This window comes from Lagenorhynchus albirostris, chromosome 4 (assembly GCF_949774975.1).
Source record: "Lagenorhynchus albirostris chromosome 4, mLagAlb1.1, whole genome shotgun sequence".
NCBI lineage: Eukaryota > Metazoa > Chordata > Mammalia > Artiodactyla > Delphinidae > Lagenorhynchus > Lagenorhynchus albirostris.
The window spans coordinates 9638487-9663212 of NC_083098.1; the positions used below are offsets into that span (position 1 = coordinate 9638487).

At 36.8% G+C, this 24726-nt stretch overlaps 1 protein-coding gene across 1 annotated transcript in view; it reads right to left on the minus strand.

The window, feature by feature from the left end:
* SNCA (synuclein alpha) overlaps positions 1-24470 on the minus strand; it is a 126901-nt gene extending 102431 nt beyond the window's left edge. The window contains exons 1-3 of the mRNA XM_060147097.1: positions 24328-24470; positions 14685-14726; positions 4795-4937 (exon numbers count right to left, since the gene is read on the minus strand). Coding sequence (XP_060003080.1) covers positions 4795-4937; positions 14685-14726; positions 24328-24448 — 306 coding nt within the window. The 5' untranslated portion in view covers positions 24449-24470. The remainder of the gene's footprint in view (positions 1-4794; positions 4938-14684; positions 14727-24327) is intronic.
* Positions 24471-24726: the final 256 nt, after the last annotated feature.

The following is a 24726-nucleotide window of genomic DNA, read 5'->3' on the forward strand; positions in this document are numbered from 1 at the left end:
TCCTCTTCCACCAAGCCGTGTGAAATGCATCACTGAATCTCGTTGATATTACTTCCTGTGTAGCCCTTGAATTAATCCATTTCTTTCTTTTTCCCTCACCAACACCTTGGTATTCACAATCATCTCCTCTTTCTATCATAGCCCACTAACTGGTCCCTGGTTTCCTCTCTTTCCTCTTTTTAATCTGTTTCCCACCCTACAGGCAGAGACATCATTTGCACAGGCAAATTTATAACCTGACGTCCAGACTAAGTGTTTAAAATGCTTTAATAGGTTCCTTTATTTTTAGAACAAAGAACAATGTCTTTATCATGGCCAACTGTGACGTGGCCCGGCTACATCCTTATTTTCTCTGGTCTCAGCTGTCCTCTTTGATTTGCCATGCTCCCCTCCTACCACGTTAGATTTCCTCTTGCTGATGCTTTTGCCTGGAACGCTTTTCCTCTAAGTCTCACTTCTGAAAATTGCTAGTCATGTTTTGGATCTCAGTTCAAACATCACTTCCCCAGGGGAGCCTTCGTATTGCCTCCCCCTCCCCCTTACCCTGCAGTAGCTGGGTCAGGTCTCTAGTTAGATATTCTTGGCATTCGGTACTCCATTGCATTTCTCACAGTTTATAACTACACACTTATTGTGTGGTGATTAGATGATTACTACTGATATCTGTCACTAGACTAGAAGCACAACGAAGAGAAAAACTGTGGCTTTCTCATCATCTTAACCTCAATATCCAGCAAAGTCTCTGGCACACAGTAAGCAAGCATTATTTCTTCAATGAATAATGAGTGTCAAAACGGGGGTCATTAACAAGCGGTTAAAGCAACAATAAAGTACTTACTGCCATTCACCAGCATCACTTTGATAAGAGTTGGAAGGATTAAATTATTTCAAACTGCATAACGAACAAATGCAACAATTTTGTTTAAATTCGGGAATTTGGGGCATCCCGTAGATGTGGCCAAAATGAAAGTTTAGTAGCATCTTCCCTGAATTACTACAGAAACTCAGAACTTCACTGCTAAATTGGGATTTAACAATTTTCTAGTATATCCCTCATTATACAAGAAAGAGTCTTAGGAGATCTTCAAAAGGTCATTTAGCCTGTTCGTGACAGAGCAGGGATGAAAATCGGCCATTTAAACTCCCAGTTCAATTTTTTTTTGCTACAACTATGCTGTAATTTCTAGGTTTATGGCTTCATTTTCATATTAGAAATTTGTAAGACCCTACCAGTACCCATAAGAGAAATATCTCCAAATGGTTAATTTTGTCACACCATTTAGGTTTCTGCTTTAAAAAACATTAAAACAGGGCTTCCCTGGTGGCGCAGTGGTTGAGAGTCCGCCTGCCGATGCAGGGGACACGGGTTCGTGCCCCGGTCTGGGAAGATCCCATATGCCGCGGAGCGGCTGGGCCCGTGAGCCATGGCCGCTGAGCCTGCACGTCCGGAGCCTGTGCTCCACAAAGGGAGAGGCCACAACAGTGAGAGGCCCGCGTACCGCCAAAAAAAAAAAAAAAAACAAAAAAAAAACATTAAAACAAAGAGCAATATTTTTAGAAAGGTAAAAAGCAAGCCCAATTTTGTAAGAAATGAAATTTTCATGCCTTATTTGCAATTCACATTGTACGCCTCGCCTTAAGTGAGGTGAGATGCAGGGTGAGGGTGAGATGCAGACGGTACATGCTTCCCTGGTTTCTTAATATTCTGAAGTAAAGAATTTTCCCAGTTAAACCTGGTTGTCCAAATTTCATTTATGAAAAACCAAAAGCAAGGTAAATTTTGAGGAAGGGGTTGGAGAAATGACCTTAGTAGATGGAAGAGCTCTGCTGGTACCCAGGCTATTACAATTGGCTATGTGACCTTAGACTGCTTACTTCCCCTCTGTAAATTTCCTCGTTTGTACAATCAGGAAACTGATCTAAATCATGGGCTCTGTCTGTTGATGGGCTTCCATGATCCCACTAAGCCCTTTGGTGTGTGTGAGTGTACATTCTTCTGGGAAGAGGGTCCATAGTTTCTATGATGTTGGCAAGGATCTGGGACACAAAACACATTAACTGCGTTTGTGCTAAAATCTGAGGGTCCCTCTGAACTTTGGAAATGGAATAAAGCTGTACATAGAATTATAATTTCAGATGGAAATAGGAATCAGTATAATTATTAGCATGAGTAATAAGATAGCTTGAAAAGCATAGTCTGTACAAAGGAATACTACTATCATCAACCATACATTCAAGTATTAGCTGAAGACCTTCACTGGAAGCCCAGTCCAGATTTTCCAGAAGTAGCATCAGTTGTTCCAGACAATGTAACTACATGGGATAAAATCTCAATATGTCACAGGTTTTCAGTCCTTCCTTTTTATTGATGTTTTAATGATCTATCAAGATAGGCCTGCTACATAGGATTACATGGAGCGGAAACAATCCAGAGTAGTCTGTCAGCAAATAAAGATACTTTCTGATAGTTTTCAGGATATCTATTCCAAAGCATTTTGATGATAACTTTTGGATGGTTGAAGAGCCATGGTTGCTATACTACACACATATTTACTAAAGACACAGAAATAAAAGTCACTTTCTTATCACTGATTTCCTTCCTTCTTTCCCTTCTTAATGTAATAAATATTCCTTAATTGTCTCCTATGTGTCAGGGCACTCTTCTAGACACTTGTGAAGTATCAGTGAACAAACTAATATCTTCTGCTCTCGTGGTGCTTACATTTCAGAATGGGAGAAATAAAATAAACGATATGCATAAAAATAAGTTAGCTATTATTTTTAAAGGTGATAAATGCTTTGGCCAAAAAAAAATAGAATAAAGAAAGAGTAGGGAAATTAGGAATACCAGAGATGAGGAGAATGGTTCCAATTTTAAATAGGTCAGAGAGGGCCTCACTGAGAAGGTGTTGATTAGTAAAGACCTGAGGAGATGAGGGAGTGAGGCAAATGTATAATCTTGGGAAAGAGCTTTCCAGACAGTGGGAAGAGTCAAGGCAAGGGTATTCTTGATGTGTTCAAGGAATAGCAAGGAGGCACTATGGCAGGGAAAAAGCAAAACTCATTCTGCTGCTAATCATGTTACTGACAACGGTTTAATCTCCAAAATAGACAAACAGCTCATACAACTCAACAACAAAAAACAAACAACCCAATCAAAAAATGGGCAGAAGACCTTAATAGTCATTTCTCCAAAGAAGATCTATGGCCAGTAGGCACATGAAAAGATGCTCTACATCACTAATTATTAGAGAAATGCCAATCAAAACTATAATGAGGTATCACCTCACACCAGCCAGAATGGCCATCATTAAAAAGTCTACAAATAACAAATGCTGGAGAGGGTGTGGAGAAAAGGGAACCCTCCTGCACTGTTGGTGGGAATGTAAGTTGGTGCAGCCACTATGGAAAACAGTGTGGAGGTTCCTCAGAAAACTAAAAATAGAATGACCATATGATCCAGCTATCCCACTCCTGGGCATATATCCAGACAAAATTATAATTCAAAAATATTACAAGCACCCCTATGTTCATAACAGCATTCTTCACCATAGCCAAAACATGGAAACAACCTAAGTGTCCATCGACAGATGAATGGATAAAGAAGACATGGTACCTATATACAATGGAATATTACTCAGCCATAAAAAAAGAATGAAATAATGCCATTTGCAGCAACATGGATGTAACTAGAGATTATCATACTAAGTGAAGTAAGTCAGAAAGAGAAAGACAAATACCGTATGATATCACTTATATGTGGAATCTAAAATATGGCACGAATGAACCCATCTACAAAACAGAAACAGACTCACAGACATAGAGAACTGACTTGTGGTTGCCAAGGGGGAGCGGGGGGGAGAGGGATGCACTAGGAGTCTGGGGTTGGTAAGTGAAAACTATCGCATTAAGAATGGATAAACAACAAGGTCCTACTCTATAGCACAGGGAACTATATCCAATCTGTTGGGATAAACCATAATGGAGAAGAGGATTAAAAAGGAATGTATTTATGGATATAACTGAGTCACTTTGCTGTACAGCAGAGATTGCCACAGCATTGTAAATCAACTGCACTTCAGTTAAAAAAAGAATCATTCTGCTGCTGTGGTCAGGAAATTGGTAAAATTTCATCTTCCAGTTGACACTTCATTTTCTATTGCTTACTCGTTTAAAATGAAAGTCATAATAACTCTTGAATAATCTTCCTAGAGTCTCATATTTGTCAAGAAAGGCAAAGTCAGAATTCTTCTGAGAACTGAAAAACCACCCCAAAACAATGATCTCTGGTTGGTAACGTAGTTTAAGTCTCTCAGTTTCCACAGACATATATTTGGCAATGAACTGTTATGCAATAAGCAAATCTGCCCTTTAATAGGAGATGATGTCACTATAAAGAAATCAAGTAAAAGATCTTCATTTTTGAACATTTAGAGATTGGGCACAAAGCATTTGCTATATTCCAACAAAGAGAAATTCCAAGATTCATAGCTAACATAAAAGCACCCATTCTTTCTGAATGTCACTGTTCTTTTGGGCATTTGTTAAACTGTCCATTTCATTAACTTTTTTCCGGAAAATAAAACAATCATGATTATTGTACAATTTTCATGGCAGTTATCTGGGTGAATACCTCCAAAAGGAATACACATATAAAGGTAGTACTTTTTTATGAGGGAAGGTCAGTCAGCCCTCCCACAAGTAAGCATCTTATTCCTGCCTAGGGCCTTGCCCTGAAAACTCACCGTGATCCACACGCTTACGTATAAAACAAAAAAATGTACACAGCCATACCTTGCCCAGCTGATCCTTTTTGCCAAAGCCAGTGGCAGCTGCAATGCTCCCTGCTCCTTCCACCGTCTTCTGTGCTACTGCAGTCACCCCTGTCACCACTGCCTCTCCAACATTTGTCACTTGCTCTTTGGTCTTCTCAGCCACTGGAATAAATCCAGAATGACAGATTAAGGGATGATGGACCGATCGCCACTTAAAATAATTTCATTTCCACTAGACATCAACTTCTAAAGGCCTATATTTGCACACGTAGATAACTAAAGAGTAAGAAGAAATAAAAGCTACCAAGATTTCTAAGTGAGCGTGGCTTAGCCAAACATATCAATAGAATCTTTGCTAAGATAGTCTGTTGTAATCATGCAGATGTCAAGAGGTGTTTCAAGCTTAATGATCACAAATTTAGAACCCTAAGCAATTTCAGTTTGGTTTACTTTTTATTAAGGAAAGTTTACAGCAAGCAATGCTTACAGGGGCAGTTGTATCAAACTTAGCATGAAATTCACTTCAATTTCAATGCCAATTCTTTGATCTCACTCAGGATGTTTGTTTCATCACACCCTCTGAGTCACAGAACACATATGTGCTCTCACATGTTACCATCAGAAATAAACAATAGAGTAAGGGAAGATTATGAAGGAACTTTGATCCTTTTATGAAACATCAGATAGTTGAAACAGAAGGGGTTTTAGTGATGAGACTGATTTTCAACCATTTTAATGGGAACAAAAGAGCTAGACATAAAGTATGAAAATGAAATGGTTTGTTGAGCACACTTACAATTTCTTTTCATTAAAAAAATATAATATGGTGATTCAGTAGGTTTTTAAAAATAAGTTAAAATTTTAAGAGGGTATAAACAGTTCGGGATTAGACTTAGAAGAGATTTAATCTCACATCAAAACTTCTCTAAGACTATATCTGATATAACTGTTAATTTAATCTTTCTATATTACCTCCATACAAATATCAAATAAAGGAAGTTGCAATTTAAAAGTTTGTTTCAATTAAATGAAGAGTTTTAGGTTAAAGAGGTAAAAGATGAGATTCTGCACTGTTAACAATTTCAAGGTCAATAGAGAAACAAAACAACCCTTCACCTAAACTTTATAACATTTATACTCATAAAGCCTTGGTCTTGCATTCTTACCTATATCTATGTAACGTTTGCCTTCTTTTCTGAGGAATCCGATGAGTTGCACTATGTTAGCTGTTAAGTGTTATGTGCTAGTCACATGATTATTGTACAGATTTCATGTCACCAGTTGGGAGAGGCCAGTGATTAAACAGTAATCGTGTGGACAAAACAACTGGGTTTTGAAAACACTATGTAGGTCAAGGAAGCTGAAGAGGCTGTAAGGACAAAGACCCTCACTCCTCAGTCCAGGCAATGTGGGGAAGCAGATGTGACCCTAGAGTCTAAAACCAGGAAGAGTTCACAACAGGTGATATGGTTGATGCCTGCTAACTAGTCATGGCTATTCTCAATGCAAAGTTCAGTTTAAATGCCGGTGAAAAGCTGTACTGGAAATCTCATGTTTTTAAACATTTACAGAATGTTGATGCTTTAAAAATAGTGAATGATGGGCGCTAAGTTTTCATTTTTTTCTTTTCTAAGAACATGAATAGAAAATTTTACTTGAAAATGAACATTTCTTGTTACAAAATCTCAAAGACAAATATAAATTTTGATCTTTTTACAGATTCATTTTTCTGCCAGCCACAAAAGTTTATTTTTATAATTCGAGATTTACATACATATACACTTGTTTAATGCACATAAACTGCACAGTAAAATGCACTTTGTACTTCATTATAATTTTATTAGATTTTAATCTCTGTAAGAGTAAGTAAATTAGTAACATTACAAAATGGCAGAGTTTATATGTAGCAAAGATACACACATTTTAAAAGATTTCTGTAGGACTTGATTTATCTAGTGTTTTATTCACTGACCTCGAACTCCCTTGTTAAAACCTCAAATGTCAACCTCCATGTTAAAAACCTCTCCTCCCAACAAATGTCCTTGTTCCTCCTCCTGTGATCCCATAAAATTTTAGGTGTATCTTTACTACTGAACTGTTGTTTTGCACCATAATTGTTCCTTGCCCAGTATGTCTCTCCATCTCCAGCATGCACATATGTGCGTGCATGTACACACACACACACACACGAACCCCAAAACCCATGTTTACATTTTGTCATTCTGGAGAAAACTCAAAAATTCTGACTGTCAACAGTTATCCTTGCAGGACATCTCCACAGCCTCCATTAGATGGTAGTATTAGTTGTATTCTTTAATTTTTACCGCAGGCTCTGAACCTTGAAACGTGGTTATCTGCTTTCTCAACCACACGGATTCTCCTTCAACTATTAAAATGGAAAGCTGTTACTCTACATAAGCTCCCTTCATACAGCATAGTCTACAACCGTCTGATATCCCTTTCTTATAAAAATCATGCTTCATAACATCCCATTTACAGAAGGTCCCTAGAGGGCAGTTTATATATACCTTGGATTGGATTGGAACAGAGCAAACATAAGCTGAATACTGTTTTTTTTATTTGATGATTAACTTAATTTTTTAACATCTTTATTGGAGTATAATTGCTTTACAATGTTATGTTAGTTTCTGCTGTATAACAAAGTGAATCAACTATACATATACATATATCACCATACCTCCTCCCTCTTGTGTTTCCCTCCCACCCTCCCTATCCCACCCCTTTAGGGGGTCACAAAGCACCGAGCTGATCTCCCTGTGCTATGCAGCTGCTTCCCACTAGCTATCTATTTTACATTTGCTAGTGTATATATGTCAATGCTACTCTCTCACTTCGTCCTAGCTTACCCTTCTCACTCCCCGTGTCCTCAAGTCCATTCTTGAGGTCAGCATCTTTATTTCTGTCCTGGCCCTAGGTTCTTCAGAACCATTTATTCTTGTCAGATTCCATATATATGTGTTAGCATACAGTATTTGTTTTTCTCTTCTGACTTACTTCACCCTGTATGACAGACTCTAGGTACATCCACCTCACTACAAATAACTCAATTTTGTTTATTTTATGGATGAGTAATATTCCATTGTATATATGTGCCACATCTTCTTTATCCATTCATCTGTCAATGGACACTTAGGTTACTTCCATGTCCTGGAATTTTAAATAGTGCTGTAATGAACATTTTGGTACATGACTCTTTTTGAATTATGGTTTTCTCAGGGTATATGCCCAGTAGTGGGATTGCTGGGTCGCATGGTAGTTCTATTTTTAGTTTTTTAAGGAACCTCCATACTGTTCTCCATAGTGGCTGTATCAGTTTACATTCCCACCAACAGATCAAGAGGGTTCCCTCTTCTCCACACCCTCTCCAGCATTTATTGTTTGCAGATTTTCTGATGATGCCCATTCTAAAAGGTGTGAGGTGATTCCTCTTTGTAGTTTTGATTTGCATTTCTCTAATGATTAGTGACGTTGACTATCCTTTCATGTGTTTGTTGGCAATCTGTATATCTTCTTTGGAGAAATGTCTATTTAGGTCTTCTGCCCATTTTTGGATTGGATTGTTTTTTTGATATTGAGCTGCATGAGCTGCTTGTATATTTTGGAGATTAATCCTCTGTCAGTTGCTTCATTTGCAAATATCTTCTCCCATTATGAGGGTTGTCTTTTTGTCTTGTTTATGGTTTCCTTTCCAGTGCAAAACCTTTTAAGTTTCATTAGGTCCCATTTTAATTTTTGTGTTATTTTCATTTCTCTAGGAGGTGGCACAAAGGATCTTGCTGTGATTTATGTCATAGAGTGTTCTGCCTATGTTTTCCCCTAAGAATTTTATAGTGTCTGGCCTTACATTTATGTCTTTAATCCATTTTGAGTTTATTTTTGTGTATGGTGTTAGGGAGTGTTGTAATTTACTTCTTTTACATGTAGCTGTCCAGTTTTCCCAGCACCACTTATTGAAGAGGCTGTATTTTCTCTATTGTATATTCTTGCCTCCATTATCAAGCATAAGGTGACCATATGTGCGTGGGTTTATCTCTGGGCTTTCTATCCTGTTCCATTGATCTTGATTTCTTTTTTTGTGCCAGTACCATAGTGTCTTGATTACTGTAGCTTTGTAGTATAGTCAGAAGTCCAGGAGCCTGATTCTTCCAGCTCCGTTTTTCCTACTCAAGACTGTTTTGGCTATTTGGGGTCTTTTGTGTTTCCATACAAATTGTGAAATTTTTTGTTCTAGTTCTGTGAAAAATGCCATTGGTAGTCTGAAAGGGATTGCATTGAATCTGTAGATTGCTTTGGGTAGTAGAGTCATTTTCACAATGTTGATTCTTCCAATCCAAGAACATGGTATATGTCTCCATCTGTTTGAATCATTAATTTCTTTCATCAGTGTCTTAGAGTTTTCTACATACAGGTCTTTTGTCTCCTTAGGTAGGTTTAATCCTAGGTATTTTGTTCTTTTTGTTGCAATGGTAAATAGGAGTGTTTCCTTAATAACTCTTTCAGATTATTCATCGTTAGTATATAGGAATGCAAGAGATTTCTGTGCATTAATTTTGTTTCCTGCTACTTTACCAAATTCATTGATTAGCTCTAGTAGTTTTCTGGTGGCATCTTTAGGATTCTCTATGTATAGTATCATGTCATTTGCAAACAGTGACAGTTTTACTTCTTCTTTTCCAATTTGGATTCCTTTTATTTCTTTTTCATCTCTGATTGCTGTGGCTAAACCTTCCAAAACTATGTTGAATGATAGTGGTGAGAGTGAGCAACCTTGTCTTGTTCCCGATCTTAGTGGAAACAGTTTCAGTTTTTCACCATTGAGAACAATGGTGGCTGTGGGTTTGTCATATATGCCCTTTATTATGTTGACGTAAGTTCCCTCTACTTTCTGGAAAGTTTTTAATCATAAATGGGTGTTGACTTTTGTCAAAAGCTTTTTCTTTATCTATTGAGGTTATCATATGATTTTTATCCTTCAATTTGTTAACATGGTGTATCACATTGATTGATTTGCGTATATTGAAGAATCCTTGCATTCCTGGGATAAACCCCACTTGATCATGGTATATGATCCTTCTAATGTGCTGTCGGATTCTGTTTGCTAGTATTTTGTTGAGGATTTTTGCATCTGTGTTCATCAGTGATATTGGATGTAGTTTTCTTTTTTTTTGATATCTTTGTCTGGTTTTGGTATCAGGGTGATGGTGGCCTCGTAGAATCAGTTTGGCAGTGTTCCTCCCTCTGCTATATTTTGGAAGAGTTTGAGATGGATAGATGTTAGCTCTTCTCTAAATGTTTGATAGAATTCGCCTGTGAAACCATCTGGTCGTGGGCTTTTGTTTGTTGGGAGATTTTTAATCACAGTCTCTGTTTCATTACTTGTGATTAATCTGTTTATATTTTCTATTTCTTCCTGGTTCAGTCTCAGAAGGTTGTGCTTTTCTAAGAATTTGTCCATTTCTTCCAGGTTGTCCATTTTATTAGCAGATAGTTGCTTGTAGTAATCTCTCATAATCCTTTGTGTTTCTGCAGTGTCAGTTGTTACTTCTCTTTTTTCATTTCTAATTCTACTGATTTGAGTTTTCTCCCATTTTTTCTTGATGAGTCTGTCTAATGGTTTATTAATTTTGTTGATCTTCCTAAAGAACCAGCTTTTAGTTTTACTGATCTTTGCTACTGTTTCCTTCATATCTTTTTCATTTATTTCTGATCTGATCTTTATGATTTCTTTCCTTCTGCTAACTTTGGGGTATTTTTGGTTCTTTTTTCTCTAATTGCTTTAGGTGTAAGGTTAGGTTGTTTAATTGAGATGTTTCTTGTTTCTTGAGGTAGGACTATATTGCTATAAACTTCCCTCTCAGAACTGCTTCTGCTGCATCCCATAGGTTTTGGGTCATTGTGTTTTCATTGTCATTTGTTTCTAGGTATTTTTTGATTTCCTCTTTAATTTCTTCAGTGGGCTCTTGGTTATTTATAGTGTACTGTTTAGCCTCCATGTGTTTGTATTTTTTACAGTTTTTTTTCTTGTAAGGTATATCTAGTCTCATAGCATGGTGGTCAGAAAAGATACTTGATATGATTTCAATTTTCTTAAATTTACCAAGGCTTGATTTGTGACCCAAGATATGATATATCCTGGAGAATGTTCCATGAGTGCTTGAGAAGAAACTGTATTCTGCTGTTTTTGGATGGAATGTCCTATAAATATCAATTAAGTCCATCTTGTTTAATGTGCCATTTAAAGCTTGTGTTTCCTTATTTATTTTCATTTTGATCTGTCCATTGGTGAGAGTGGGGTATTCAAGTCCCCTACTATGATTGTGTTACTGTCGATTTCCCCTTTTATGGCTGTTAGCAGTTGCCTTATGTATTGAGGTGCTCCTATGTTGGGTGCATAAATATTTACAACTGTTATATCTTCTTCTTGGATTGATCCCTTGATCATTACGTAGTGTCCTTCTTGGTCTCTTGTAAAAGTCTTTATTTTAAAGTCTATTTTGTCTGATATGAGAATTGCTCCTCCAGCTTTCTTTTTATTTTGCATGGAATATCTTTTTGCATCCCCTCACTTTCAGTCTGTGTGTCCCTAGGTCTAAAGTGGGTCTCTTGTAGACAGCATATGTACGGGTCTTGTTTTTGTATCCATTCAGCCAGTGTATGAGTTTTTGTTGGAGCATTTAATCCATTTACATGTAAGGTAGTTTTCAATATGTATGTGCCTATTACCATTTTCTTATCATTTTGGGTTTGTTATTTTAGATCTTTTCCTTGTCTTGTGTTTCCTGCCTAGAGAAGTTCCTTTAGCATTTGTTGTAAAGCTGGTTTGGTGGTGCTGAATTCTCTTAGCTTTTCCTTATCTGTAAAATTTTAATTTCTCCGTTGAATCTGAATGAGATCCTTGCTGCGTAATCTTGGTTGTAGGTTTTTCCCCTTCATCACTTAAATATGTTCTGCCACTCCCTTCTGGCTTGCAGAGTTTCTGCTGAAAGATCAGCTGTTAACCTTATGGGGAGTCCCTTGTATGTTATTTGTTCCTTTTACCTTGCTGCTTTTAATATTTTTTTCTTTGTGTTTAATTTTTGATAGTTTGATTAACACGTGTCTTGGCGTGTTTCTCCTTGGATTTATCCTATATGGGACTCTCTGCACTTCCTTGACTTGACTATTTGCTTTCCTATATTAGGGAAGTTTTCATCTATAATATCTTCAAATATTTTCTAAGTCCCTTTCTTTTTCTTTTCTTCTTCTGGGACCCCTGTAGTTCGAATGTTGTTGTGTTTAATGTTGTCCCAGAGGTCTCTGAGACTGTCTTCAATTCTTTTCATTCTTTTTTCTTTATTCTGCTCTGCGGTAGTTATTTCTACTATTTTATCCTCCAAGTCACTCATCTGTTCTTCTGCTACAGTTATTCTGCTATTGATTCTTTGTGGAGAATATTTTATTTCATTTATTGTGTTTTTCATCATTGTTTGGTCTTTAGTTCATCTAGGTCCTCGTTAAAACATTTCTTGTATATTCCTCATTCTATTTCCAAGATTTTGGATCATCTTTACTATCATTACTCTGAATTCTTTTTCAGGTAGACTGCCTATTACCCCTGCATTTGTTTGGTCTGGTGGGTTTTTACTTTGCTCCTTCATCTGCTGCGTATTTCTCTGTCTTCTCATTTTGCTTAACTTACTGTGTTTGGAGTCTCCTTTTCACAGCCTGCAGGTTCATAGTTCCCATTGTTTTTGGTGTCTGTCCCCAGTGGGTAAGATTGGTTCAGTGGCTTATGTAGGCTTCCTGGTGGAGGGGACTGGTGCCTGTGTTCTGGTGGGTTAGGCTGGATCTTGTCTTTCTGATGGGTAGGACCGCGTCTGATGGTGTGTTGTGGGGTGTCTGTGAACTTACTATGATTTTAGGCAGCCTCTCTGCTAATGGGTGGGGTTGTGTTCCTGTCTTGCTAGTTGTTTTGCATGGGGTGTCCAGCACTGGAGCTTGCTGGTCAGTGAATGGAGCTGGGTCTAAGCATTGAGATGGAGATCTCTGGGAGAGCTCTCACTAACTAATATTATGTGGGGCCAGGACGTCTCTGGTAGACCAGTGTCCTGAACTTGGCTCTCCCACCTCCAAGGCTCAGGCCTGACACACCAGGCCGGAGCAACAAGACCCTGTCAGCCACATGGCTCAGAAGAAAAGGGAGGAGAAAAAAGAAAGAAAGAAAAACATAAAATAAAATAAAATGAAGTTATTAAAATAAAATATAAAATAATATTATTAAAATTTTTTAAAAAATGAAAAAACGAGAGCAACCATACCAATAAACAAATCCACCAATGATAACAAGCGCTAAAAACTATACTAAGATAAACATAAAAATCAAAAACTAGTCTTTAGCATACAGCAAACCCCAAGTCTACATTTGCTCCCAAAGTCCACAGCCTCGATTTTGGGAATCCTAACCACAAGGCCACCAGGGAACTCCCCGTTTTAATTTTATACCCTAATTTTTTATCAAAAATATGTATAAAATAGTCATGTAAATACTTTTCTCCACTAGCTGCAAAAATGTAGCTCAAGATAGATCCACTATAAAGTGATAGTAAGTAACACCTAGATAATATATACTATTTGCCTTCAGTATTCTATATATTTATATATATTCATTCACTGAATTATTTTACAGATGAGGAAACTGAATCACATAGAGGTTATGAATCTTGCAGAAAAATCACACAGCTAGTAAGGGGTAAGCAGAAATTCCAACTAAAGTGGTCTTGCTCCAGTGTTTGTGGCCTTAACCACAATACAGTATTAACAGTCCCGTTTGGGGCTTCCCATGTGGCGCAGTGGTTGAGAGTCCGCCTGCCGATGCAGGCAACATGGGTTTGTGCCCCGGTCCGGGAAGATCCCACGTGTCACGGAGCGGCTGGGCCCGTGAGCCATGGCCGCTAAGCCTGCACGGTCGGAGCCTGTGCTCCGCAACGGGAGAGGCCACAGCAGTGAGAGGCCCGCATACCACACACACACACACACAAAACCAATATTCCCGTTTGATTTTCCCAATTTCTATTTTATAATTTATCAATAGGAGCATGTTATTTTTCTGAAGGCTTGTTATGTTTACTGTTTTCTGATGATATGAATTATATTTCTGATTATATCTCTTGTTTTACCACACCTGTCAGAAAGCTTGGAGTACGTACAAAATGAAACTCAATCACAGCAAGTCTGTGGGCTTTTAAGGTTGTTAAATTGTGATTTTTCCCTTGATTTTCTGTTTCTATCATTATCCTCCTCCTCTTCCTCATTATCACCACCATAATTTTCGCTATTCATTTACTGTAATCTTCTTACAGACTTATTCAAAATCTTGGTGAAATTAGGCCAAAAAGAGACAGTAAGTAATTTACTGATCATCCCAAGGGTGTTTCCTAAAATGTCTTCTGAATCATCAAGGAAATGTTACAATTCATATATTGTAGTGTCAGAATATTTCATTATACACTACAGAAAATTTTAATTCATTCCTTGAAAATGGCAATCCTTATGTGATATTTATGCTATTGGTTTGCCAAGAACACTAAGTTGGTCTGAATACTCAAATCTACACTACTATAAACAATTAAACTGGTTAATTCAGTCATCATTCTTGACAGTTACACACACTGTGCTTTATTTATCTACAACAAATACTTAAACTATTTAAAAATATTTAATAAAGAATCAAGATTTTTAAAAAGGATTAAAAAAAAGAATCAAGATTAAACAAAGCTGATGTTCCCTAGAATGCTCCTCTATGGGCAGAGCGGTTATTTACATTTACATTCTGAATGATCAGTGCTAGGGCTATACTGCTTACTAGATATTTTCAATATCATCCCTGGATATAAGCTCCACAAAGCTTACCTGTTGTCACACCATGAACCACTCCTTCCTTAGTTTTGGATCCTATAAAACAAAGAAATTGAAACCATAAGTGTCAAAGTCGCCTTTACTGCTAATGAGCTACTTTGAAATACATCTAATGGAAAAACAGTATCTCAATCTTCAGAAGCCCATGTGTTAAGATATCCTCAGGGGGGAAAAAAATCTAAAACAAAGAAATCCAGCAATCACTACAACAAATAGAAGAAAGCAAAGCTAACAGGATACTTTCCAATTATGATTTTAGCACAGAGTGATGACTTTTCAACCCCTTGTGTCCCACTTCCCACATCAACTTACAGAGGGGGAAAAAATGTTGAGATAACACTGGGGCTGGGTGGGTAGGTGATTTTGCATTCAGAATTGCAGAAGTTCTACCAAAGTACAATACAAAAGAGATTAGGTAACCCATGAAACATAAACAGATGGGGGAGCGAGAGAAAGAATTCACATTTGTTGAACACCTATTATGTAAAAGGTATTTTATATCTCATCTCATTTAAACTTTGTAATACCCATTTCATATCATGCCCATTTTATTCCATATGAAGCAATTACAAATTAAAGTTAAATGATTTGCCTAAAGTCACATAGGTAATAACCGGCTACAACCACATTCAAATTAAGGGCTCTATGACCCTAAGCCCATATTTTCTACGAAGCCAGGCAAACCTTTAGAAGGAATGCAGTACTTTATCATTCAAGTATGATTAATGCCAGCTTCAAGAAGTGGCAAGATAGGAATTTTCCCCAATTCTTGACCATTACTAAGCTTTTACACAAGTAATTTATTAATATGTGTCATTAAAACTAAGTTTGTGAACAATTTTATTCATAAGTCCTTTAATGTTGGATTTTTTTAGTGTAATTGATACCAGCTTTTTCATAAAATGTTTTTGAATAACAACAAAATGAAAACTACCCTATAAGTCAAATAAAGTAGTTCTTACTGAGTATACTAGAAATAACTGTAAACACATTTTACAACAGGAAAAAAGTGTAAGAGAGCCTCAGTTCCTTATCAAATAAAAATCCTTACCAACAAAATTAATATATAAGATTAATTAAATAATCTCTAAGAAGCTGGTTCTTAAACTGGAGAGTGCAGCAGAATCAATTAAGTGGAAGCAAGGTTAAAAAATGTTGACTACTGAGTCAGAGTTTCAATATTCAGTAAATATCAGGTACAGATATTTGCATTTTTAATAATCCTCATGATCTAATGCAGGTAATACATGGATCAAATCTGAGAAACACTGGTCTGAGGCAGTTTCTAATTCCAAATTTATTTAGAAGTACGTATCAATGATATAAATTATATGATGATCAATAAGGTGATTTAAATAAATATACATGATCATATTGAACTTTTTCATTGAATTTTTTAATAAAAATATATAAATAAGGCATTAAGTATAACTTGCATGCATTATATTTAAACTTACACTGTACAAAACAGTCCAGCTAAGTTTCTACATTTAATAAAGTAATTTAAGTATCTTTAAGAACTTCCAATTTGAATGTATTTAAGGACCTCTAATAAATATAGAGCATAAAATGAAATACAGCCTTGTAGTTAAGAAAGTGAGCTCTGGATTCTGATTTTCTGGATTTAAATCTTCACTTCACTACATAATAAACAAATACACATCACACAATCAACATAAAGATCAAAGCAAATAATACATGCACAGGTCTTAAAACAGTGTTTAGTACATAGTACTTAGTAAGTGATAATTGTTATTATTTTTCTTATATAATATTTGTAAAGAGATTTTCAGTTTAAAACACAGGACAAATCACCATATCATAAACTCATATAAATGAAATTGTGCAGTTGTTAAATATGTTAAAGGTTACAGGATAGTATTTTACATATATGCAATATGAAGTGTGTGTGTGTGTGTGTGTGTGTGTGTGTGTGTGTATTTTTCAGGCAATGATCACTTTGCATAGTATTGTGGAATCATAAAATGACTGCACACAAGCTGAGGTGAAGCTATAGAAAGTGATCTTAATAATCAATGAGGAAAATTCTGATGAATCAGTGATAAAAATGACTGTTGTTCCATGACCTTTAAAATTTTCTGTCAAAACATTAAAAATTCTTCTAGTCATTTAAAAATGTACACGGAAATTAAAAACTAAGTAAAGTAATACTTATTTTGTGTACTGTAATTTAAAACATTGACAAGTGTTTTATTTCTTTGTAAAAAACTAATGAGTGGTTTAAACAGTGCTTGTCTTCTCCCCATTGTATAACTTTCAATATTAAGCTGAGCATCTTTTCTAGGTCTTAGAAAGTTGTAATACTCCTTCATAAGTTTGGGTCAGTTTCCAAAATCTTAGCTTTTGTATTTTTAATGTCATGATATATCTCTGATGGTTTCTTTCATGTGAGGTGTTTATATAGCACCACTTCCTCTGGGACAGCTTCAGCCTACTCATCACAAACACGTTTTCCATTTATGTTGATACCTTCACCTTCGACAAGTTCCTCTGGCTGCATATCCAGTCTCCTGAATGGCAGCAGTATCCACATTCTCACAGTCAGCTATTCCTTCTATAAATACATTTATGTCTGATTCAAATTTTACTTTCAGCATTTTTCACTTTATTTCTTTGCTGACATTCCCTTCTTTGGTCAATTTTCTCTTTCAATTATGCATCTTTGTAAAATATCATCTGTGTTTATCATTGGGAGGCAAGGAGGTAACTTAACCATGGGCTTTGCTGTCTGTACAAACTGAATAACAGATCATAGAGCCACTGACTGTTACAGCGGACTGATCACAAATAAACTTTGAAAGAAGTCATGTGATTTGGCCATGGATCATAAATAATGAGTTTCTGTTACTTATGTAGTGACTGTGGGCTAAAGAGCTAGGAGCAAAGTTTATACTTTATGTAATAACTCACAGTTTATGTATTGCGGTGATAGAAATTTGAACTGTACAGTTAGGGACTGGTTTTATTTAACTGACTGTGGTAACTGAAGTTCATGTACACTGGAACTATGCAATTGTATTTAGGAGAACAGTTCTTATCACTACCCACCTGCCACTCCTTGAACCCCTTATTTCAAAAAATGACTAGTAAAAAAATTTTTAACAGTTGGCCTGTGGTCTTTCCTCTCTACCTCAGTTATAACTGATAATTTGGTCTTTGGCTAAATCATGGAATGTATCCTGAATTAAGATATGTGAAAGTCTTGATGAGGTTGCTTAAACCAATGAACTTTTTTTGCTGTCATAATTGTTCATTAGTATATGTTATTGATGATTAACCTTTAATTGATGAATAATCTGTAATTGAAAAGATATAGCTACCAAATAGGTGTCAAGTGGCTATGTGACTAGTAACATGGATGGATGGATGGATGGATGGATGGATGGATGGATGGATGGATGGATGGATAGATAGATAGATAGGTAGGTAGATAGGTAGGTAGATCTCATAATAGATATAGTTGAACGGACACTAGATCTGATGGCTTCCCTGAGCTGAGGTGGCCCACACCCATTCCCCTCTTGTCTGTCAGGACTTCACAAAGCTACAGAGTGGAGAAGGTCAGAAGTCATGCCTCATCTTTGCAAGGACTCAGTTATGCTATTTTGCATGTTATGTTGACGATCTGAATACGGTGGAGGTGAAGCATATTGTGACTTGGGAGGTTGATATCAATCCACAGTCTTGACAACTGCTACTTCCTGAGCAGAATGTCACTGGAAGGGTTTTGAAGATTTACCTTGCCTTTACTGTTACAATACTTGACATTCTATAAAAAGAACTACTTTTTTTTTTTTGCTTTTGAATTTGACTCTTAATTTATAATTTCTAAGCTATTTGATTGAGAAATTTTTTGTCCATTAAATTGAAGTAGGTTGATTGAAAATTTATGTACAAAGATATCACAAAAGGAGAAAAAAAATCACAAAAATAACACTGATTCTTTTTTTTTTTTTTTTTTTGCAGTACGTGGGCCTCTCACTGTTGTGGCCTCTCCCGTCGCGGAGCACAGGCTCCGGACGCGCAGGCTCAGCGGCCATGGCTCACGGGCCCAGCCGCTCCGCGGCATGTGGGATCTTCCCGGACCAGGGCACGAACCCGTGTCCCCTGCATCAGCAGGTGGACTCTCAACCACTGCGCCACCAGGGAAGCCCCAACACTGATTCTTATGGTGATTCTTCAATTAGTTAAAAGATAGTTGTCAAAAGCATAATATTGTAAAGGAATGCGGTTACTTTTTTCATGAGGCTTAGGAAAAACGTGTGCCAAACTTCTTCAGCCATAAGTGAAATTAGAAAAACTTCCTTAGGCATTTCTAATCTTTCAAGCTACTTACTGATAATAGTTCTTGTAATGAAGGACGAAATGATAGAAAGAAAATATATTGACAAAGTAATTATTCTGTTAGAGAGTTTATTTGACAGTAATAACCATGGCTCCTATATATAAAAGTGTGCTTTAGACAAATTCTCAATGAAATATTAACAAATCAAACCCAACAATGTATAAAAAGAATTATATACCACAGTCAAATGGGATGTATCATAGGTATGAAAGGCTGGTTCAGCATTTGAAAGTCAATTAAGTAATTCATCACATCAGCAGGCTCAAAAAGACAAATGACATGATCACATTAATAGATGCAGAAAGAGCATCTGACAAAATCCAACACTTATTTGTGATAAAAAAAAAAAAAAACTCCAGTCAACTAGAAATAGTGGGGAACTTTCTCAACTTGATAAAGAATCTCTACCAAAAAAGCTACAGCTAACATCATACTTCATGGTGAGACACTGGAAGCTTTCCTACTAAGACCAAGAACAAAGCAAGAATATCCCCTTTCACCACTTCTTTCAACATCATACAGGAAGCCCTAGCTAATGCAATAAAACAAGGAAATATAAGGTATCAGACTGGGAAAGAAGAAATAAAACTGTCAAGAATCAACAAAAAAAATCTCCTGGAGCTAATAAGTTACTACAGAGAGGTTGCAGGATACAAAGTTAAAAAGTCAATCACCTTCCTATCTACCAGTAATGAACAAGTAGAATTTGAAATTAAAAACACAATACCATCGAACATTAGCACCAAAAAAATACAACGCCTGCATATAAATTTAACAGAATATATACAAGATCTATATGAGAAAAACTACAAGGCCCTGATACCAAAATCAAACAACTATATAAATGGAGAGCTAGCTATTCCGTGTTCATAGATAAAAGATACAATATTATCAAGATGTCAGCTCTTCCCAACTTGATTTATAGTTCAATGTAATCTTAACCAAAATCCCAGCAAGTTATTTTGTGAATGTTGACAAACTGATTCTAAAGTTTGTGTGGAGAGGCAAAAGGCCAAAAATAGCCAAAATGGTAATGAAGAACAAAATTAGAGGACTGACACTAGCAAACTTCAAGACCTACTATAAAGCTGCAGTAATCAAGGCAATGTGATATTGGTAAAAGAATAAACAAATAGATCAAGGGAAACAAATAGATCAAGGGTAAAAGAATAAACAAATAGATCAAGGTAAAAGAATAAACAAATAGATCAAGAATAAACAAATAGATCAAGAGAGCCCAGAAATACACCGACAAAAATATAATCAGTGGAGTTTTGACAAAGGAAAAAAGGCAATAAAATGGAGCAAAGACAGTCTTTTTTTTGTGGTACGCGGGCCTCTCACTGTTGTGGCCCCTCCCGTTGTGGAGCACAGGCTCCGGACGCGCAGGCTCAGCGGCCATGGCTCACGAGCCCAGCTGCTCCACGGCATGTGGGATCTTCCCAGACCGGGGCATGAACCTGTGTCCCCTGCATCGGCAGGCAGACTCTCAACCACTGCGCCACCAGGGAAGCCCGCAAAGACAGTCTTTTAAACAAACGGTGCTAGAACAACTGGACATCTACATGCAAAAAATCATTTTATACACCAACTTTACACCCTTCACAAACAAAAAACCCAGTGTATATCATAGCCTTAAATGTAAAATGTGAAACTATAAAACTCCTAGAAGATCACATAGGAAAAAATCTACATAACCTTGAGTATGGCAATGACATTTTAGCTATAACACCAAAGACACGCTTCATGAAATAAATCATTAATAAGCGGGAACTCATTTAAATTAAAAACTTCTGTGAAAGACAATGTCAAGAGAATGAGAAAACAATCTACAGACAGGAAAATATTCATGAAAGATATATCTGAAAAAGAACTGTTATCCAAAATAGACAAAGAACTCTTAAAAATCAACAAGAAAGCAAATAACCTGACTAAAAAATGGGCCAAAGATCTTAACAGACACCTCATCAAACAAGATGCGCAGATGGCAGAGAAGCATTTGAAAAGATGCTCCACATCCTATGTCATCAGGGAAATGCAGATTAAAATAACAATGAGATGCCACTACACATGTATTAGCATGGCCAAAATGCAGAACACTGACAACATCAAATATTGCTCTACTTAGAGCAACAGGAACTGTCATTAATTGCTGGTGGGAATGCAAAATGGTGCAGCCCCTGCAGAAGACAGTTTGATGGTTCCTTTAAAAACTAAACATATTTTTACCATATGACCCAGAAACTGTGCTCCTTGGTATTTACCCAAAGGACCTGAAAACTTATGTCCACACAAAAACCTGCACAGCAGATTTATTCATAAGAGCCAAAACTTGGAAGCAACCAGGTGTAGCCATTAAAAGACATGGAAGAACTTTAAATGCTTACTATTAAGTGAAAGAAGCCAATCTGAACAAACTACATGTGATTCCAATGATATGACATTTTGGAAAAGGTAAAACTATGGAAAGAAAAAGATCAGTGGTGGGCTGGGGGACACTGAAAATATTCTATAAGATACTATAATGATGAATACATATCATGATACATTTGTCCAAACTCACAGAATATATTATACCAAGAGCAAACCCGAATGGAAACTATGGACTTCGGATGATTATGATGTGTCAGTATAGGTCCATCAGCTGTAACAAATGTACCATCTAGTGAAGGATGTTGGTAATGGGAGGGGATATGAATGTATGGGGGGAGGGGTACGTGGGAAACCTCTGTACCTTCTTCTCAATTTCTCTGTTAACTTAAAAACTGCTATAGAGAATAAAGTCTTTAATTTTTTAAAAGTATGTATTATTATTCGTATGTTCTGCTTTATTATGACATTCTCACAAAAACTCTGCAAGGTAGTTGCATTTATCCAAATCATATTTTTACATATGAGGAGAGTGATGCTCAGATATGTTAAGTTACTTCCACAGTATCCTAGAGGTAATAAGTGGTGTAGCCTGGAGTGGAATTTAAGTTTGACGCCAAATCTATGCTTCTTTCTCCTTTATCAGGAGTCAGCAAACTACAGCCTATGAGCCAAATGAGCTCCCCAGCTGTCTTAGTAAGTAACGTTTTATTGGAACACAGCCACCCTAATTATCGTCTATGGCTGCTTTCACACTGTAAGAGCAAAGTTGAGCAGATGAAACATATATCACAGCCTAAAATATTCACTATCTACCCCTTTACAGAAAAAGCTTGCCAACACCTGAACTATATTACTATGTCTTCACATGGTCACTCTTCATCCTGAATCCTGTATTTGTATTCAACTTTTAATTGACTTTAAAACATAACTGATAAATAGTTTATAGAATGCACCTTGTTTTAAATACCAAAATAAACACTGAAGATGATTTTTAAAAAACACGTGTCACATAAACAAATTAAAACTTCATATAATAATCTCAGAACAAATAACAGAATTAATCTCTAAAAAGTAAAATAATTTTATTTGCCCAAACTCATAGTTGACAATGAAAACAAACACAACGCTTTCTAGATGATAATCCTGCTTATTACCTGGAAAACTGCAATGTATTAATTTAATATTCAGTATTTTCTGGGCTCCTTACAAATTAATAAAGTAGATATTATCATACTAAAAAAATCGTTAAAGTTAGTAAGTTATAAAGTAACTGAAATCAAAGAATAGTTGCAAGCATGCACTTGCACAACTTGGAAAACTGAGGACAAATATAAAGATATTGATTATCTGCACGTCACTGATTCAGTATCCCAAATTCCATCTGAAAAGATATAATCGCACTTCACAAAAAAACTTGAAGTTAACTCATCAATTTTTTCCCTCTTGTAACATCTTTTAATCCAATGAAAATATGTTTTGAAGTAAAGAGTAATTTAACTAGAGATTTGTGGTAAGATTAAGCCAACATAAAGAGCCTATGAACAGTGAGAAAAAAATATGAGAAGGATTCATAAAAATCATTCCAAGTATAACTTTTCTCCAGCCCATCGATGTTGGAGAGACGGTGTAGCTTTCTTTCACCCCACAGACACAGGCAGAGTATTCTAAATACGCGCATCCTCCACTTTATTGCTCATCCTTCGGCTACTGTTGCTACAACTGCCACCAGAGAATGTGGAAGAGCTCAGAGGAGAAAGAGGAGAGGCAGAATGGGCAGTGGGTAAGTGTATGCGTGTGTGTGCGCATGTGTCTATCCCTATGCATGAGTGTGTGCCTACTTCTTCCCCAAAGAGTTTGAGGTGATTTGTAAAATAACACCCAACCTAACACAGCTCAAGAGAGTCAGGGTCTGTAAGAATACTCCAAGGTGGGAATTTATAAACAAGTAGAAATAATAAGCATCAATCTCATCATTTATTGTGTGTATCGCTTGATACACAAATGAAATATATAAATGTCTCGGAGATATCAGCAGCCTTCAACCACTTTCCTGAGCTTAGTCCCCAGCTTACCAAGTGGTAGCAAGAAGTAACTCCACCAAAGACTTTTTTGTCCTTTCCTTTCTAGGGCCACAGAAGGTCTGTCTTTACATATCTCAAGGTCATATCAAAGTCTTATTTTTAAATTAGAATACACTGAAATTAGCATATATTATACATGATGATAAAAGAAATCAAAAGCCCATGGACGAGTCTGATTCTTAAAATAGTCTCGATTATTTTTTAAGACTGAGTTTTAAAAACTGTCCTCGGAGCTATAGTTACTTATGCATAGAAACATTCATTTTAAACAAGAAACCAAGTCCTAAGTATTATTGCAAAACTAAATGATCTGGAAAAACAAAATAGCCCCACTTTTTACTATAGCCCAAACACACACACATTTACCTACCTACACATACCTCTGATTCAGTCCATCATTTTGACAAGTGAAGACGCAAAACTGAATCAAGCGGGAAACACCAGCATTTAAAACATCAGTCAGGGCTTCCCTGGTGGCGCAGTGGTTGAGAATCTGCCTGCTAATGCAGGGGACACGGGTTCGAGCCCTGGTCTGGGAGGATCCCACATGCCGCGGAGCAACTGGGCCCGTGAGCCACAACTACTGAGCCTGCGCGTCTGGAGCCTGTGCTCCGCAACAAGAGAGGCCGCGATAGTGAGAGGCCCGCGCACCGCGATGAAGAGTGGCCCCCGCTTGCCACAACTAGAGAAAGCCCTCGCACAGAAACGAAGACCCAACACAACAAAAATAAATTAAATAAATAAATAAATAAAACATCAGTCATCCTAACGCATCAGTCATAAATAAATAACGAAGTGACACGTGGGTCTTACCTACCTACGTAGAGAACACCCTCTTTTGTCTTTTCCGCTGCTTCTGCTACACCCTGCTTGGTTTTTTCAGCAGCGGCCACGACTCCCTCCTTGGCCTTTGAAAGTCCTTTCATGAATACATCCATGGCTAATGAATTCCTTTACACCGCACTGGAGAACACAAAATACACTTTGAGAACTTTTGGGTAAAACAAAACGAAATTAGAACCACCCAAGGTAAAAACCACTGAAAGATCAGTAGACTCCCCAAAAGTGTGGGATTCTTTTAAGTGTACCTCCATTTCCACCATCGGACAAAGCAGGCTTTTTTTTTTTTTTAGCTTTTGCATTAAAAATTTAGCATCTCCCATCCATCTTGGCTGGTAAAAGTCTAGCCGCCTAAACATGGATTAGGATGAATCAT